General features: G+C 35.6%; 1 protein-coding gene across 1 annotated transcript; it reads right to left on the bottom strand.

The window, feature by feature from the left end:
• Window positions 1-9257: 9257 nt before the first annotated feature.
• Window positions 9258-17938, bottom strand: LOC124533020 (gustatory receptor for sugar taste 43a-like). The gene is made up of 10 exons (XM_047108182.1): window positions 17829-17938; window positions 16066-16180; window positions 15326-15519; window positions 14751-14898; window positions 13997-14152; window positions 12868-13008; window positions 11881-12066; window positions 10725-10834; window positions 10048-10209; window positions 9258-9335 (listed from the first exon to the last, which is right to left on the bottom strand). Exons 1-10 carry the CDS (start codon window positions 17868-17870, stop codon window positions 9273-9275), a joined length of 1317 nt encoding a protein of 438 aa, XP_046964138.1. The 5' UTR covers window positions 17871-17938; the 3' UTR covers window positions 9258-9272.
• Between the last annotated feature and the right edge of the window lie 653 nt (window positions 17939-18591).

The raw sequence follows: 18591 nt of genomic DNA, 5'->3' as shown, positions 1-18591 counted from the left end.
CCGGCGACTGCATCTATCTATTATTCATACAAATTCCTCTAATTTCCTAAGCAGTTTTGACCTTCCATGCTTCGTTTTAGACCGTTCTATCAATTAACTTTGCCACAGTTTAATTTGGACTCAAATATATGTGTATTAGAGCGCTTTTTTGTCTGTTTTACGAATATCGTTTATTCTGAAGTGTCAAATGGTTCGTCCAGTCTTGCTTTGTAGGCGTAAAAGTTGAAACGTTCTGAATGCATTTTGAATTTTTCATAACGTTTGTTTCGATTGGTGTCCTTTTTCTCGTCAAACTGTCCGTCTGTATGCGCGACTGCTTACTTGATTTTGCATGTGTGCGAGTTGCAGATTCGATCCTCGCTCATGACAAATATTTTTAAAGGTAAGGGTGCCTCGATCTACAGTAAACAGTAACAGCCTGTGAATTTCTGGAACATATTCTACCACGATATTCCAATACGGGTTGGTGGAATACACATGTGACAGAATTTCGATGAAATGAGAGACATGCAGGTTTCCTCATGATGTTTTACTTCAGCGCCGAGCATTAGATGAATTATAAACAAATATTAAGCACATATATATAGTGGTGCATGCATGGGTTTGAACCCGCAATCATAGATTAAGATGCACGAGTTCTAACCTCTGGGTCATCTCGGCTCTTGTCTCGATCTATGTTTGTGTATTTTTTAACGATTTCATATGAGATTTAAATCTGTTCTTTTATATAAAGCTGATGTTTTTTGTTTGAACGCCGTAATCTTGGGCTCAACAACAACAACAACAGCCTGTAAATTCCCACTGCTGGGCTAAAGGCCTCCTCTCCCTTTGAGGAGAAGGTTTGGAACATATTCCACCACGCTGTTCCAATGCGGGTTGGTGGAATGCACATGTGACAGTATTTCTATGAAATTTGTCACATGCAGGTTTCCTCACGATGTTTTCCTTCACCGCTGAGCACGAGATGAATTATAAAGACAAATTAAGCACATGTAGCAGCGGTGTTTGCCTGGGTTTGAACCCGCAATCATCGGTTAAGATGCACGCGTTCTAACCACTGGGCCATCTCGACTCTTGGGCTCAAGCCGATTCAAAAAAATGATAGTCGTTACTTAGACAAGTGACTATTGGTTGTGGTATTTTTAATTTCGCCTCTATTATTATTAAAGGCGAATGTTTGTCTCTATACTACTACTGAATGAATTTTAATGTAAGTTTACAATAATATAGTATTGTTGGAATAAACGAGCAACATCTGCGTCACGTCACACAACTTCCCTTAAAAAAAGGCGGGATTTATGTGGCGGACACATTTGAATCGCGATTATGATTATGACTGTGTAATGTGATTATTGATGGTTATTTGTGTTGTTTTTTTTTGTGATATATTAGCTGTTATTGTAAATTAAAGATAATTGTATTATACGTTAGCCTACATCCTAATACTGGTTCTAGAAGAATATACATCAAAATAATACAAGCTATAATTCGTAAAGATTTGACGACCTCCGTGGTCGAGTGGTGTGTACACCGGTTTTCATGGGTACGCAACTCCGAGGTCCCGGGTTCGATTCCCGGAGTCAATGTAGATTATCATTAGTTTTCTATGTTGTCTTGGGTCTGAGTGTTTGTGGTACCGTCGTTAACTTTCCATAACACAAGTGCTTTAGCTTCTTACATTGGGATCAGAGTAATGTATGTGATGTTGTATCATATTTAAAAAAAAAAAAGATGATGTATGAATAATACCTGTCAACCAAACTAAAGGCGAGCGAAGCCGCAGGCGAAATCTGCTTATAATATAAGTATAAATAATGTGACATTGCGCTTCGATCCGCGGGGAGAGCAACGTCTTTCGTGAGTGAAATTATAATGAGCAGCTAATATATCTGTATATAATAAGTAGCTGTTGCTCCCAGCTTCGTTCGCGTGGAAATTGCTTAAATTATCTGAAATTTCAAAGCCTATTTCACCCCCTCTGGAATAGAAATTCCAAAATTCCTTTCTTAGTGGGTGTTTACTCAATAAAAAGATCCTATTACCCAAATTTCAACTTTAATAGTATACGTTCGGCGATGATGAATCAGTCAGTCAGTACATGCTATTTTTTATGTATAGACTAGCTGTGCCCGTGACCTAGTACGCGTTTCAATTAACAAAAAATCCTATTATTGTATCCCTAGTTAATTCTTACTATATCAGTTATCTGCCAGTGATGGTCCCGTCAAAATCAGTCCAGCCATTCCAGAGATTAGCTGGAACAAACAGACAGACAGACAAAAATTGTAAAAAAAATGTAATTTTGGTATATGTTCCGTGTATACATACATATGAATGGAGTAAAAAAGGGCTATTTTAATATTACAAACAGATATTCCAATTTTATTATATGTATAGATAATCCACCCATATACATATATTAGTTTATCTCCTAGTTTTGGTAAGGCAATATGATGCCGTACAGATATACTAAGATACAACCTCTTTGAATCTGAACTGTTAAACCGTAGTATGCTTATTAGTTATTCTTAGATACTTAAACTGTGATGGGTTCGACGTGATCGCTTCATTAGGGACACTCAACAGAGTTCTCCTCAGGGTGAAAGATGCAGGTTGATGTTTATATATTTTATGTATTTCAAATTTTTATATCCGGATGTAAAAAGTCCAATATATTTCGACTATTTCGTACGTAGCTTAGTAATTTTGCATTGGTGCGTTGGCTGTTTGTTTATTACGCATTAAAGATTATTTCGTATTAATACATGCATATATACATACATACACACATATCATTTATACATACATACATACATACATACATACAGTAGCAGCCTGTAAATTTCTCAATTAGTGGATATGGCAGAATTGCATGTAAATTCAGTGTTGCTTAGCTGGCATTGAATCACCAAGCATGGGTTAATACGCACGCGTTCTAATTCAAACCACTGGGCCACCTTGGCTCATATTATTATAATCTATTTAATATTATAGCATTTAACATGTTTTGTTGGTTTTGATTATATTTGCATTGGGTCGATATGAATGGTACTTTGTAGACCAGTGTGATTGCTTTGCCACTAAATACCTATAACTTTTTAGTATCGAGGGGTTGGTGAGTGATTCATAATTAATATAACATCTGGGCTCCCCTGCTACCCTGCTTGGAGTTCTATTGATTGTGTAAGATGTGTTTTAATACTCCTTGCATTTAGAGAATATGAAAATGAAGTAATTTGAACATCACGTGGCCTCATCTGCTTCAACTCAAATTTGTTTATTCATTTGTATATTAATATTGGAAAAATCATATCAAATCAAATCAAAATAAACTTTATTCAAGTAGGCTTTTTAAAGCACTTTTGAATCGAAGTTTTACAATTAAGTGAAGCTACCACCGGTTCGGAAAGTAGATTCTACCGAGAAGAACCAGCAAGAAACTCAGTAGTTACTCTTTTTCAACATTTAAAATAAATACAAAGTCATGTTAGTTAAATTTTTCAATTCATATATCCTGCCTGGAAGTCAACATTTATTATAACCTCACACTTTTTTATCATCTTTAAAATCGTGTATCGGATATACCTTTTTTAACAATGTATTTTTTACAAACGTTTTTAATTAACGAAAGGGCAAAGTTAAAAATGTCAGCAGAATTTTACTATCATACACATTACTCTCATGCCAATGTAAGTAGTTAAAGCACTTGTGTTATAAAAATGTGTTATAAAAGTAACAACGGTTTCGTAAACACCCAGACCCAAGCCAATATAGAAAAGTAATGAACTTTTTCTGGATCATCTCGGCCTAAAATCGAACCCGGTACTTGGGAGTGGCGTTCCCATCAAAACCGGTGTACACACTACTCGAGCAAGAACATGGAGAGAAAAAGAATATGCAACCGTTATACTTATTGATAGTTAAATTTAACACTACTGACACGTCGGAAAAGAAAATATACTGACCTGAGTAGAACGGTCAAAAAAAACCGCCGGGGGGCCTTTTTGTCGCATAAAATTTATCGTGAAAAATGTTTTCGAAAATAATCAATTTTCTTTAAAATGTGTTTTTTTATTAAGAGTATAAGCAATACCCTGTTTTAAGGAATTACTTATTTTTCTATTTATTCCCCCAGTTGAACCTTAAGCTTGCTAGAGGGAACGAATATAGCCCAAGGGGTCTTATTTTATCAAACTTAAGATTTTTTAGATCGCTCGGAGTATCGCTCGCTATAGATAATCTGTTTGTAATAGCTTATCTAAACTATTTATAACTTTTTTTTTGAAACGGTGAATATCCTGGTTCTAAATTTATGTTTGTAATATATCTCTTGCCCGGCGGTGGAGGAAAACCTCACAAGGAGAACGCCGCTGCCTTAATAGTGTTCGGTGGTAAACATATGGTGGATTCTCATGTAGGTTTCCTAGCGAAGTTTTCTTTTACCGTATTAGTGTTCATATTTGAACATGCGTTCTCAAGATTTATAACTATTGAGTCTCTTCGAGTCTTATTGAAAATATTATTATTTTACGAAAAAGCTATTTATTTAGATATCGTCTATATAATATACGTTTTTCTTTTTATGAGATAGGTGCCAAACGAGCATTAGGATCACCTGATGGAAAGTGACTACCACCGCCCATGGACATCCGCAGCACCAGGGGAGCTTGCAGGTGCGTGTGGCCTATAAGGAAGGAGTACGCTCTTTTCCTGAAGGTTCCAATTCGTATCGGCTCGGAAAAACTAAGTGTTTGTGCGAGGCAAAAAATGTCTTAGAATATCTTTGTATGCAATGTCATGCAAGTTAAACTTGCTTATCATACGAATATATTTATGGTGTATTCCTCAATACCTAGTAAGTCCTCATGACTATATACGAAAGTTTGAAATGCCAACCTATTTCGTAATTACAATCTTAAAGTGCTCTAAGTCTATACAACACAATTGTTACAATGAAGTTGCGACAAAACATGAAATACGAATTAGCCGCGGTTAAAACCATAATCCCAGTTATCTAAAGACATTTTGAAACTGCAGGAAATCGGCGAACTACCTTAGTTGCATCTTGAAATATTGCCTTAAATTGGTGCAGCGTTTTCGAATACACACTGCCTGAAAGAACGTTTTACAAATACACGGAACTCATTGGAAATGGAGATATCGTACAACTGTTAATTTATTTATATATGTAGGCCTTTTTGTTACCCTATTAGGTATACTAGCTGTTAGTGATGTTTGCAGTGGAGCTAGTTAAGCTTGCCTATCATACGAATATTTTTATGGTGTATTCCTCATTCATACCTAATAAGTATCTTTCATTTTCCTCATATATAATTGTATATTTATTTCAAATAAAAACATGACGATTTGAAAGTATGGCCTATATGAATGAGGAATGTTTGGATCTCATTTTTATTTTATCAAATCATAAGTTGTTAATCAAATGTAATGTATAAAAAATTAAATCAAATTCAAATTTAGAAAGAGCTAGTGAACTAACGATAAGAAACATATATATCTACGAAAATACTGGACCGATTTTTATGAAACTCATATTGTTCCCTGAGTTGTTTCCCTGAAGTGTTAGGAACACTTCAACTTAGATTAAAAATGATCATCATAAGTTTTCGAGAAATACGTGGATAAACATACAAACATACACATACGATATTAAGCATGCTCAAATATAATTAAATTCTAACAATGTTACATACATTTCTTTCGAACTGATTACCTCCTTTTTTAAAAGTCGGTAAAAATCATATCATGATATCGAATCCGAAGCATTTCTTCCAACGCGTAATAGCATAATAACCAATAACCATAATTAATGTCAATGGCCTCTAATGGCCAATTGGAAATTTAATGTAGACAGAGTAAGTTATTACTTAGATGAGAAAACTACTTAATAACAGAGTTACCAGCTGATAGAACTGAGATGGGCCAGTAGTTAGAACGCGTGCATCTCAACCGATGATTTCGTGTTCAAACCCAGGCAAGCACCGCTGATTCATGTGCTTAATTTGTCTTTATAATTCATCTCGTGCTCAGCGATGAAGGAAAACATCGTGAGGAAACTTGCATGTGACAAATTTAATAGAAATTCTGCCTCATGTGTATTCTACCAACCCGCATTAGAACAGCGTGGTGGAATATGTTCCGAACCTTCTCCTCAAAGGGAGAGGAGGCCTTTAGCCCAGCAGTGGGAATTTACAAGCGTGAATTTCACGATGTCTTTTGTTTGGAGCTGAGATGGCTCAGTGGTTAGAACACGTGCATCATAACCGATGATGGCGGGTTCAAGCCCAGGCAAGCACCACTATATCTATGTGCTTAATTTGTGTTTATAACTCATTTCGTGTTCGGCGGCGAAGAAAAACATCGTGGCGATATTCTGCCACATGTGCATTGCAACAACCCGCATTGAAACAGCGTGGTGGAATGTGTTCCAAACCATCTCGCTAGTGGGAGAGGAGCCCTTCCCTTCAGTAAGAAATTTACAGGCTGTTACTTTATTTTACTACCAGCAAACATCAGACACGAAGATAAGGCTTAATTAAAATATTAGCACTTTATATTTTTTGTGCTTCTAACGCCTGGCGGTTCGTGACTGATCAGTCAATGCTACGATTAGTCGATATTATAAATCATAATTAACTTTTAGGTTTTATTTTCATGTAGACAGGTGACCTGGCAAATTTACCACCTGAGTAAGAAGTTACTACCCATAGATATTTGTACTGTATGATATATCAATCATTCCTTAAATAACATATTTTGGAACTTTTGGAACATAATTATATGTTATGTTCCATGAGCCTTAAATTACACCTACTCACTTAGCCTTCAAGCTGGAACACAACTATACTAAGCATTCCTGTGTGTCATCAGAATATCTGACGAGTGAGTGTGGTACCCACCCTGACGGACGTTTACAAAGCCCACCAACGAAATACCAGGAGAGCAGAAATTGAAAAAAGTAATTGAATTCATGAGTACTTGTTTAGTAAGAGAACACGTTTTTCATGTCGGTTTGTATGTAGGCTGATGGAAATATTCGTGGGAAGTTAAGCTATTCTCTTATTGTCCGCTTCTATCGTAGCTTGGGTTTTTATTCTGCCTGTACACGGCTGGTTGCATTCACACGCTAATCGCCATTCACACTCGAACGCCACCTTCCACTAAGGCCCTGTATCCACCAAAAAGGTAATGAACAGATGAACAGATCTCTCTGATCTCTGACAGACTATTTACAACATGGTGTGAATGTCAAAAGTAAATAGGAATGTATTGATCGATTATACAGATACCAATTCATGACTCGGTTTAATAGCTATTGTTACTACAACTGTAATATTTAATATTCGTACAAGTTATTAATATGCTAATTTTTTAGAATAAAAAGTTAACAAAATCATTACTTTCGAATCTATGTTTTAACGATATTTCATTTTTTCATAATCTCTTAAGTGATACTTTATTTCTCATTTAAATGTATTAACTCTTAAGTAAATTAGAATGCCTGTTGTATAATTTATTTTTGTATACACGCATCATCATCCTGTTCAGGATTCTACATCCACACCTAAATACCAATGAACTCGACATTAAAGTCATAGTTATTATATTGTTATAAATAACATAGTGCTTCTAATATTTTGGAAATGTTATGTACATATATGAAAGCAACTATTGAGTGGTTACGTTTATACCAAATCTGTCTTTGCCTAAGGGTTTTGACATGAAAAAATATTGTTTGAATTGATTGATGGCCTAATAGATATTATTTCATTACATCATCTTCTTGGACCGTATGTGCTGCAAATTAAACTAACATCGAGTCGAACTGTTCAAGTTACGAAGACCGGTAGTAACCGTTCTCTTAATTTATACGCCACTTCATTCCGATAGTTCTGGGACATTTACATTTTGTCCAAATAGTCGCCTAATAAAGTTCCCGATTCGAGTAATGTTGAAAAGTTTGTCAGACGAGACAAAAGGAATCATTGCCTTTATATAAAGCTGGCGACTCGTCTGATTTCACATAGCTACGAATTGGTTTGTATAATTTAGTCCGTCAGTTCGTAATTCAGGAAACATTAGCGAACCGCGGTTGGAAATAAAGTTATTTGCAAGAAAACTAGCTTATCACAAGAGAAAAGTAAAATTTGAAATATCTTATGTAATGTTATTTATTAAAAAAATAAAATTTAACGTTAGGTACTAAATAAATGGAGAAATGATGAAGAAGTTATTTTAATTATTAACCAAAGATTAATTTAATTATGTCATGTTCACGTACTGTCACATGTCATGACTGATAAGTAAATACGACGGAAATTTCACTGGTATATAGATAGGTGATGTAATAAGAAGTACCTTTTGCCCACAATCTTGCGGACATAGCTAGTAAGCCGATAATAAGCCGATTTTTGTGCCAGTGATTATGGGATAAAATCAGATGAGCACCAAGCATCCATGTGCGGAAAATTTAAGATGATGCGTGATTTAACAAATAATTAATTTTAGAAAGCGGCAAAAAGTTACTAGCCCGAACTTAGCTTAAAGAACTAACTTATAGGAACTAAAAATGGGAATACAAGTAGGTAAATGGAATAGTTTTGTATAAATAAACTAAGATTGGTAGGGTATATCTGAGTTGTTAGCAAGTGTCTGAAAAACGTAAATCTGACTGTGACTAAATTTAATTTAATCTTGAAAATGACGATTCAAAATTGCTTGTGAGAACCTACATCGATTTAGAGATCGGTTTTATTTCACAAGCACAATATACATTTATATCCCAATATAGGACTCCAAAGTAAATAACTGACTTTATACAACAAATAAATAATATACTAAAAAAAGTTGGAATTTATTTTTAAGGAACTGATTTCTTTTTCTTTATAGTATAGGTTGGCGGACGAGCATATGTGCAACCTGATGAATGGTCACCATCACCCATAGACAATGACTCTGTAAAAAATAGTATCTATTCCATATATCGTCAATGTGCCACCAAACTTGGAAACTAAGATTGGAAGAAAGTTATGTCCCTTGTGCCTGTAGTTACTCTGGTTCACTCACCCTTTAAACCGGAACACAAAAATACTGAGTACTGTAGTTTAGCGGTAGAATAATTGATGAGTGGGTGATACGTACCCAGACGGGCGTGCACAGAGCCCTACCACCAAGTTACACAGTTCGGATAAATTCGGTGTTGTTAAAATTCAATAAAAGAATTGTCAGAGTGAAATAATTATTATCATAAATTAGGCATCGTATCTTTGGAATTGTATTAATATGACTAGATATGTGGTCACTGCTCCCAGTACCTGAAATAACAAATATTATAAATTGAAAATTTGCGAGAACAATTTAAATATTAGGCTAACAATAATCTGAGACAAATCAAGAAGTTATATAACTGAGAAAATATATAATAACCTCACAATGTATTTTAAGGAAACTTTAATCAACGAAATATTATTTTAAATAACGTTGATAATCATCATAATAAATATTGGACAACATCACATACATTACTTTGATCCCAATGTAAGTAGCTAAAGCACTTGTGTTATGGAAAATCAGAAGTAACGAAGGTACCACAAACACCCAGACCCCAGACGACATAGAAAACTAATAAACCTATCTACATCGACTCGGCCGGGAATCGAACCCGGGACCTCAGAGTGGCGTACCCATGAAAACCGCTCAACCACAGAGGTCGTCAAAATCCATCCATCATAGTCATTCAATAAAGTCATAAAGTTAAATAACAATTTGTATTTTTACTTATGTAGCTGGGAAAGTGCTCAAATATGAACCAGAAACCACAGATTGGGTTCCAAGAAGTCAATAGATATTTCAGGCATTTTGACAGTTATTTATAAATGCTTTGTTTTTTTTGTGCTATTGATTGGCAGACGAAAATGTGAGCCACTTGATGGTAAGTGGTCATCACCGCCCGTAGACAATAGGTCTGTATGAAATGAGTTTTCCTATCATTAATAGCTCCAAATCTATTGTCAAAAGAAAACTTACAGATGCCACTAAGGGTCTATCAAGCGTGCACATCCCCATAGGACTGTAGCTAACTGATTGCAGCATCAGTTGACGCGAGAAGAGCTCCAGCCGTGATGGCAGCATGCCGGTAGACGGCGTTGACGTCATCAGACGACAGACCAGCTCCTCAGTCCTCTTACCCTGGTGTATGGGAAATTTAAAAGTTAATCCATACTAATATAGTAAATGTGAAAGGAATTCTGTCGCTCTTTCACTACCAAACCACTGAACCGAATTTGTTGAAATTTGTTTTGAAGCCAACTTGAACTCCAAGAAAGGATAGGCTACTTTTTATGTCCAATAAGACAACCAATACCCTAAGACACGAGCATCGTTGCGTGCGACTACTAGAGTTGAAGTTTTTCGATGAATGGCAACGTAGAAGACAAATCATCATATAATATTACATCATATATAGATTATCAACAACAACAAACAACAACAGCCTATAAATTCCCACTGCTGGGCTAAAGGCTTCCTCTCCCTTTGTGGAGAACGTTTTTTGGAACATACATAGAATTTCTATGAAATTTGTCACATGCAGGTTTCCTCGCGATATTTTGCTTCACCGCACTTCACGAGATGAATTATAAAGACAAATTAAGCACATGAAACAACGGTGCTTGCCAAACTACAACTACAACAAAAAAACTTACCTCAGTGATAGTATAATGGCAAGGCTCTACAACAACGAACATCCGGATAATATGCGTGGCACACCACAAGAACTGCAGCACCAAGAAATGTATCCGATGTGTCGACACAACTGTAATAACATAAATCAATAATAATGTGTCATGACAAACTTTTATTATAATTTTATTTGTTTAAAATCTTTTTTGGATTGAAAATATCATGTACATAATATATATACAGGTTGGCCCAAGTGTCTGGGGGACACCAACACCTATCGATTGGGTCCCCGTGTATCTTCAGTTTTATTCTAAATTTTGGGCAGTTTTTTTTTGCGTATTTTAAATTTTCTTTGCTTATATAATGGCTAGTATGCGCCTTTATGTGTTAAACACTCAAGAATAAAATGCTGACTACTAGTAGCTCAGATCCAATCAAAATAAAAAAAAAACGTTTGAAAGAAATTTCTACTTGATTTCAACTTGAAAGCATAAAAAAAAAAAAGTAACAGCCTGTTCCCACTGCTGGGCTAAGGCCTCCTCTCTCATTAAGGAGAGGGTTTTGAACGTATTCCACTACACTGTTCCAATGCGAGTTGGTGGAATGTACGTGCTGCAGAATTTCGATGAAATTAGACATATGCAGGATTCCTGACCATGTTTTCCTTCACCTCGGCGGTGACGGCGGCATGAGATGAATTATAAACACAAAATAAGTACATATAATATATAATGGTGCTTGCCTGAGTTTGACCCTGATATCATCGTTTAAGATGCACGCGTTCTAACCGCTGGGCCATCTCAGCTTATTATTAAAATTAAATAAATAAATGTATTCTTAATCTTAACAAAATATTTAAGCAAGTAGGCTTCTCCAGGTTTTGAATATTTATAAGCTATTCACGACATCTAGCGGACATTTTCACAACTTGCACTTGCTCAACCTGCTTCATAGGGCGTGTAGTTGAGACAGCTATTTCAAACCTTTCCTAAGCAAAAGATGGAGTGCGGAAACTTTTTTTTTTGTACAAAAAGCACTGATTATGGTATCATCACATGACATATAGTAGAATCATTCAACGATTCAACGATATATATGAAAATTCAGAAAACCCTAAACCTGTGTCCTTGGACTATTAATATATAAAATCAAAACATAAATAAACATAATACTACTTACTAATTTCCATAATAAGGAAGTACGGTGTCACAATTAAGTGCAAGAGTGTTGATATGAGGATCACAATCAGCGGTAGGCCGTAGCTGTTGTCGATGCGGTGCACGACGTTACAGAGGGCGCCGTGGAGGCAGGCTAGGCGTCTGATCGCTTCACAGGGTGGTACCACCAGCTTTGGTTCTTTGCTTACTAGAAAAAAAATATTTTTATGAACAGAACTTCACTGTATAAATAAATACAAACAAAGGTGTTACGATCCATTCTTCTTGATCACATTTACAGGCATAAAAAATTAACTTATTTATCTTGTATATTTTATTCCGGTTGCATTCCTGAGTGAGCCAGGGTAACAGGCACCAAGGTTATAATTTACCAAGGTCTCAAGGTGGCACATCAATGAGGCATGACTATTATGCCTTATAATTGTTAATTAAAATCAGAAAGATCAGGTACATTTGTAGCATTTGATGTTATGTGATCAACACCACTAATGGACATTGGTGCTGTAAGAAATATTTACCATCCAGTAAATCGCCAAAGCACCTTAGGCGCTAAGAGGTATTGTCTCTTGGGCCAGAAGATACATTGACAGTCACTTTTAACTTTTGTAAATTCAAATCTTTTGTAAAAAATACATTGGTAAAAAGGCATATTATTCGATACAAGATTTTATAGGTGATAAAAAGCGTGGAGTTAATAAATGTTATCTTCCAGGCAGGATACATACATATATAATTGTACTTAACTAACTGTATTTTTTATATGTTGAAAAAGAGTAACTACTGAGTTTCTTGCCGATTTTTCTCGACAGAATCTACTTTCTTAAGATGTGTTAGCTTCACTTAATTGTTAAATGACGATTCAAAATTGCTTGTCAAAGCCTACTTTAATACAGTTTATTTTGATTTGATTTGCTTTGCCCAATCACGATATCCAGATCATAACCATACTTAGTATTCCTATTTGGCTTTATTTTAACGTATAACCAACCAGCATTTCGTATTATAACAGCATGTTCCTTCCCAGGCATCGTGTCGACAAGCAAACTGACATTGTTGGCGCACCGACGCGACTCCGCGGCCACTCGGATAGCGAAGATGTTCAGCGGCGTTGGATCTTTGATCTTTTCAACTGGAATAAGACAAGCGGGTTTCTAGAAAACACTTGCTATATATATATTTATATAAATAAATAAATAAATAAATAAATAAATATGAGACAACATCACATACATTACTCTGATCCCAATTTAAGTAGCACTTGTGTTATGGAAATCAGAAGTAACGACGGTACCACAAACACCCAGACCCAAGATAAAATATAGAAAACTAATGGTAATCTACATCGACTCGGCCGGGAATCGAACCCGGGACCTCAGAGTGGCGTACCCATGAAAACCGGTGTACACACCACTCGACCACAGAGGTCGTCAAAATCATATGTGTGCGTGTCGTAGAGCGGAGATACTCCAGCAGGCTTGGTGACCACTTATCACTACATAACAAATTTGTCAGTTCACCTATCTATATGACACGAACAAAAATCCATTCGTATTATATTTTCCAAAGTACGTCATGGACCAGTATATGGTATCTCTTTACTCCTCTATTCTATATAACTTAAAGCAGAAGCTTTAGCAGATGTTGTGAAGGAATGTTTGTATGTTGAAGATGTTGAATGTTTGTATTGTTTTTGTTGAATTTATGATTGATAAAGTAAAGTGTGTAGTAAAGCCTGTGAATTTACCACTGGTGGCCTAAGGCCTCCTCTCCCATTAAAGAGAAAGTTTGGAACATATTCCACCACACTATTCCAATGCGGGTTCGTGGAAGTATGATTGATAGAACACCTTGAAATTGAATGAATGAAATGATTGATGAATTGATTTGAATTAAAACGTCTATTTTTAGTCATATATAATATGTTTTTAATGAATATGACAGAAGAAAACCGCTGAGTTTCCTTCGCCGTATCTTCACAGGTCAGGAACCGGTGATAGTGTTTAATTTGACCAGCATTAAGAAAGTGAATAATTAATATACGCGATTCAAATCCGTTATAGCTAGTTTTATTTTAAAGTAATTTGAGTTTGAGTTTTAGTTTGAGTTGTTCCTGTTACCTGGTACTGAGATATGTCTTGCAGTTAATGATAGCGCGTCGTTAACAGCTTGAAAACGCGCTCGCACGGACAGAGCAGTGAAAGCGAACTGCAATTCCAGTATCATCACGACGTACCACAGGAGATAGAAGCCGATGTAGTTTGTGACCACATCCCCTGGAATACAAGAGTAAGTTATTTTTACGAGTGATGTTATTTGATACCACCAAACCGCATTAGAACAGCGTGGTGGAATATGTTCCGAACCTTCTCCTAAAAAAGGGAGAGGAGAAGGCCTTAGCCCAGCAGTGGCAAATTACAGGCTGTTGTTGTTGTTGTTGTTGTTGTTGTTGTACAATAGACTGACTCTTTAGCCATGTAAATAGTTACGCTAAAGACCTCGCAGGAACGTTACGTTCTCGTGCTTTGTCGTGTAAAATCTGCGGTTTCCTATCTCTCCGGACATGTCGCCATTCCATCGGATTATTAGAACGGGAAAAAAGATCGAGGTTCATTTTTGTGCCCATACGTAGAGAAGTTATTCAGGAGTGTCTTACTTCTTTTATGTTCTAAATTGCGATCTTATGCATTGTCAAACTTATCGCATAGTAGTTTAGCAACAATCTGTACCAATATTGTAAATGCGAAAGTTACTTTATCTGAATGTTTGCCTATAACCCTTTCAGCTTTAAACCACTGGACTGATTTTAATCCTCCTTGGATCTAAGATGATCTAGAAGTCGTCCCCTTAAAAAATATTAAATCTATAACTTACATTGTCTATCCACTTTCTTTGCTTGCAATGCGTAAAAACAGAAGTCATCCGCAATCAACACAGAGAAGAAGATGAGGATGGCCAGTAGAATGGCGCATAGTTTGCGTTCCGTTACGAGCGAGTAGTGGGCGCCGATACTGTTGTCCACCTAAATGAAAGTAACTTCCCTTCTATTATGTTCTCCTAGTACTTTTTTAACATCTATATAGACCGGCAAATAGGTCACCAGGTGCTAACTGGTCACCACTGCTCACAGGCATTATGGCCGTGAGATATTTTAGGCAGTTCCTATGCCACCGACTTTTTCAATTAATATATTATGTCCCTTGTGCCAGTAGCTGACTCTGAATATGTGATGAATAATCCACCCATTTAGGCACAAAGCCCAACCACTAACTTTTTAACGTTGTCTTTCTTAATTATAATTATTACATAAATCCCAACTTCACCTCTTTTCAAATTTAAACAAAAGACTGTCGTTTCAAAGCTTTATCTATTGCTGGTTTAATTTTTGATAGAGCCGGATAAATTTATGATTAACATTGATATAATTGATAAACTGTACAGGTGCTTACGGAAGCGACGCTCTCCATAAATTTGAGCATATTTCTCATTCTCTTCGGTGCTCCGTAAACTCCGGCGCCGGCTGTTATGACCACGACGAGAACGTCACAAGTGGATACGAATTGTGACATTCTTGATGACATCCGCACAGACAGCTCCACGCCTACGTTTATCTCGGCAATCAGTCCAAATACTGTACATATTACTGAAAGAAATAGTATTCGAACTATGATTATCCAAACAGTAATATCACAGGAAAACATATCTCTAGTCTAATCGCATCTTTTAAATAATAAATCCAAAGCCAAACGTCAATCTATATTATCTCTACTCTGTATTAATATTATGAATGTGAAAGTAACTCAGAGTATCTGTCTGTCCGAATCGAATTTGATGAAATTTGGTATGAAGCAAACTTGAGCTCCAAGAAAGGTCAAAACTGCTTTTTTGCCTGACACCGTGGGCCACTACTAATGTTAATATATATTACATTTATACACATAGCATATATAGCATAGCAAGGGATATGATCACACTTGTGAAATGTTGCTGGGAGTATGCTATTTTGATATATCTTTTGAATGTTACAATTATTACAGGCAAAGTAGCGTATCTATGAGTATTAGAAGTAATTATGTGCGTGATATGTGTATAATCTTCAGAACGGCTATATTAATCCTACTTCATTTTTAATACAATTAACGTAAAATTATAATTTAAAAAAAAGTTTAACGTAAAAAGTGTTTCTTACCCAGTATTGTAACTAAGATATAGCTGTAAATGCACATAGCGTTCGACAATCCAACCGAGAATCCATTACTTCTAGACTCGAACCGTAGCGGTGCGAGGCCGAAAAAACTTGATATCTATAATAAAGACAAACAATCTCTAAACAAAACTTTTTCTTAATACTTTTTAAAACCTTAAGTTTACCAATATTTGTCAGAGCAATAATATTTATGAGATTGAGAATTCCTTGAAGCTACCACCTGCTGCCACCGTCGTTGCTTTGTTTCGCAAGACTACCGAGCGCTACCAAGAGTTACCATACTGTAGGGACCATCCAGTGATTCGCCGATTGTTTTTTATCATTCGATCTTATTTAAATGTAATTCTAACTACCGATCTTCACTTTCTGTTCTAATATTGAACCAATTAGAAATAATAAGTTGTTATAGTTAATGACTTAATTAAACGTATAATTTAAATTCGATCGATTTTATTCTGAATCCCCAATGGCAGCCCTACGTAATGAGATACTAGGCGTCCCGTTGTGTTCTAACACAAGTGTATTTCCTAATCGATGTCTCTCATAATCCTATGATAACCTCATAGGTTTGTCACGACTGTGAACGGTTCAGGTGCATGATCAAAAACTTTACGCTTTACTTTACAAGGTAAGGTAGTGCAAGCATTAGTAGCTCCCGGACTCTTGGGGAACCCCGGCTTTGCGTCTAGATATCAGTATCAACATTATTTGGTAGCTCATTCAGCTACTAGACATATACAGGGTTATTGGTAATTCGACGTTTTCCTTTCAAGAGGTAACAAATTTAACCCCAATATGCATAAAGCAAAAGTGAAGGGAGGAGTACACAGAAGTGATCTGTTAGCATGTACCACTGGTAAGCTTTTTGTTTCATTGTTATTATTTTTTAGACTTTTAAAAGCAGTTGTTTTTTTTTTTTCAATTGTTGTTTTTTCAAAGTTGTTTAACTTTTTAAACAGTTTACCACCATAAGCTGAAAAAAGTCAAAAAGTCGACTTATTATATATTTTATAATATTGTTAAGTAACTTTCTTTATATAAAAGAATACTATATATATATTCCTATTAACTCTTTCTTTCTTTTTTCTTCTCAAAGTCTACTTGAATGGAGAATTAATAAGTTTTATCTTATGATCTCCTAAAACTTCGGGCATTACCGAAAAAAATACTTGATATTAATAGTGTTAAACAAAGCAAATATTAGCTTTAATTGCAAGATAACCATGTATTGACGGCTAGTAATCGACGTGAATCACAATAAAAGGTAAGTATGGAGTGCTGCTTTAGGCTTAGCTCAATATTTATTGAAGCTGATAAAATATTATCATTTCGCAAACGCGAACTTCGACTTGTTTTCTTAGTATGCTATTAACTTGACTCTGTATTATTGATTCAAGCAATATCCTTCACTTTCCACAGATATTTTTGTTTGAGTAATTATAACATTAAAGCTAAATTACTTGTAAAAAGGTTATATTTCAGGTGGAACTTTTTGGAAGCATTTTCTTTTATGGTAGATTTCAAAAAAAGAAAACTAGTATTTTTTTTATATCTAATTAGACCCAGGTCTTTGAACCAAAGTGCGATATTGTTAAGTGCTCAATTCGGGAAGCACGAAGTTTTTTGAATTCATTAATAGTAACTAAGTTGATGATAGCGAAAGATATGTAAAAAAATAACAATGACGATGAAAATTAATTATGAAATATAAATATATGTATATCGCCTTTGAATTAAAAAATTACTCTTAATATAAAAGCGTGTGCCCCTCCTACTACGCAGTGCATGACCCTGCCTTCTATTCCCAAGTCTGAATCAGACTGAACTGCAGCGGCATCGCCATCACCTTTGTCTGATTCTGCACCTGAAAAAAATAATGAAAATATATAGTACTTAAATTCGAAATGACGTATTGAGTAAGACGTATGTACAAACAATGTAATCAAATGTCAATTGACGGGAATATTAATGTACCAGTGTAGCTATAGGCACAAGGGACATAACACCTTAGCTCTCAAGGTTGGTGGCGCATTGGCGATGAAAGGAATGTTTCTTACAGCGCCATTGTCTATGGGCGGTGTGACCACTTACCGTCAGGTGGCCCATATGCTCGTCCGCCAAAACCTTGCGCGAATTTTTTTGATATTGTCATTTTCATCGATTTCAATATTTATTTATTTATTACTTGTATCTATTCAATAATGTTAAGTTGCTATACTAAATATGAAAGAAATTAACAGTTTCACAGTAATACACATGTCTCACACACATATTAATATAAATATTATAGTCAAATTTTCGTGATAGTTGACAATGCTGAAAAACCGATAGGAAATAATTGGCGCAGTATGTTCTACATACATGGATTTTAACCGAAGAGAGCGAGAATTCCAATCTATTATTAATTTGAGTTGATAATGCATTTCGTGTTGACGAAACGACGGATACAAAGCCCTACAAATATACATTATATAGTTTTATCCTATTCGCTTATTTAACACCTCGCCT

Source organism: Vanessa cardui, chromosome 10, assembly GCF_905220365.1.
Source record: "Vanessa cardui chromosome 10, ilVanCard2.1, whole genome shotgun sequence".
Lineage (NCBI taxonomy): Eukaryota > Metazoa > Arthropoda > Insecta > Lepidoptera > Nymphalidae > Vanessa > Vanessa cardui.
This window is presented reverse-complemented; position numbering and strand designations above follow the sequence as displayed.

Bases quoted from the DNA above. Each gene is read 5' to 3' on its own strand.
- LOC124533020 (XM_047108182.1), bottom strand. From the start codon at position 17,870: ATGCACTGCGTAGTAGGAGGGGCACACGCTTTTATATTAAGA. The intron at 14,899-15,325 runs GTAAGCACCTGT...ACTTTCATTTAG, and splicing joins TTATGGAGAGCGTCGCTTCC to GTGGACAACAGTATCGGCGC. The intron at 14,153-14,750 runs GTAAGTTATAGA...CTTGTATTCCAG, and splicing joins AAAGAAAGTGGATAGACAAT to GGGATGTGGTCACAAACTAC.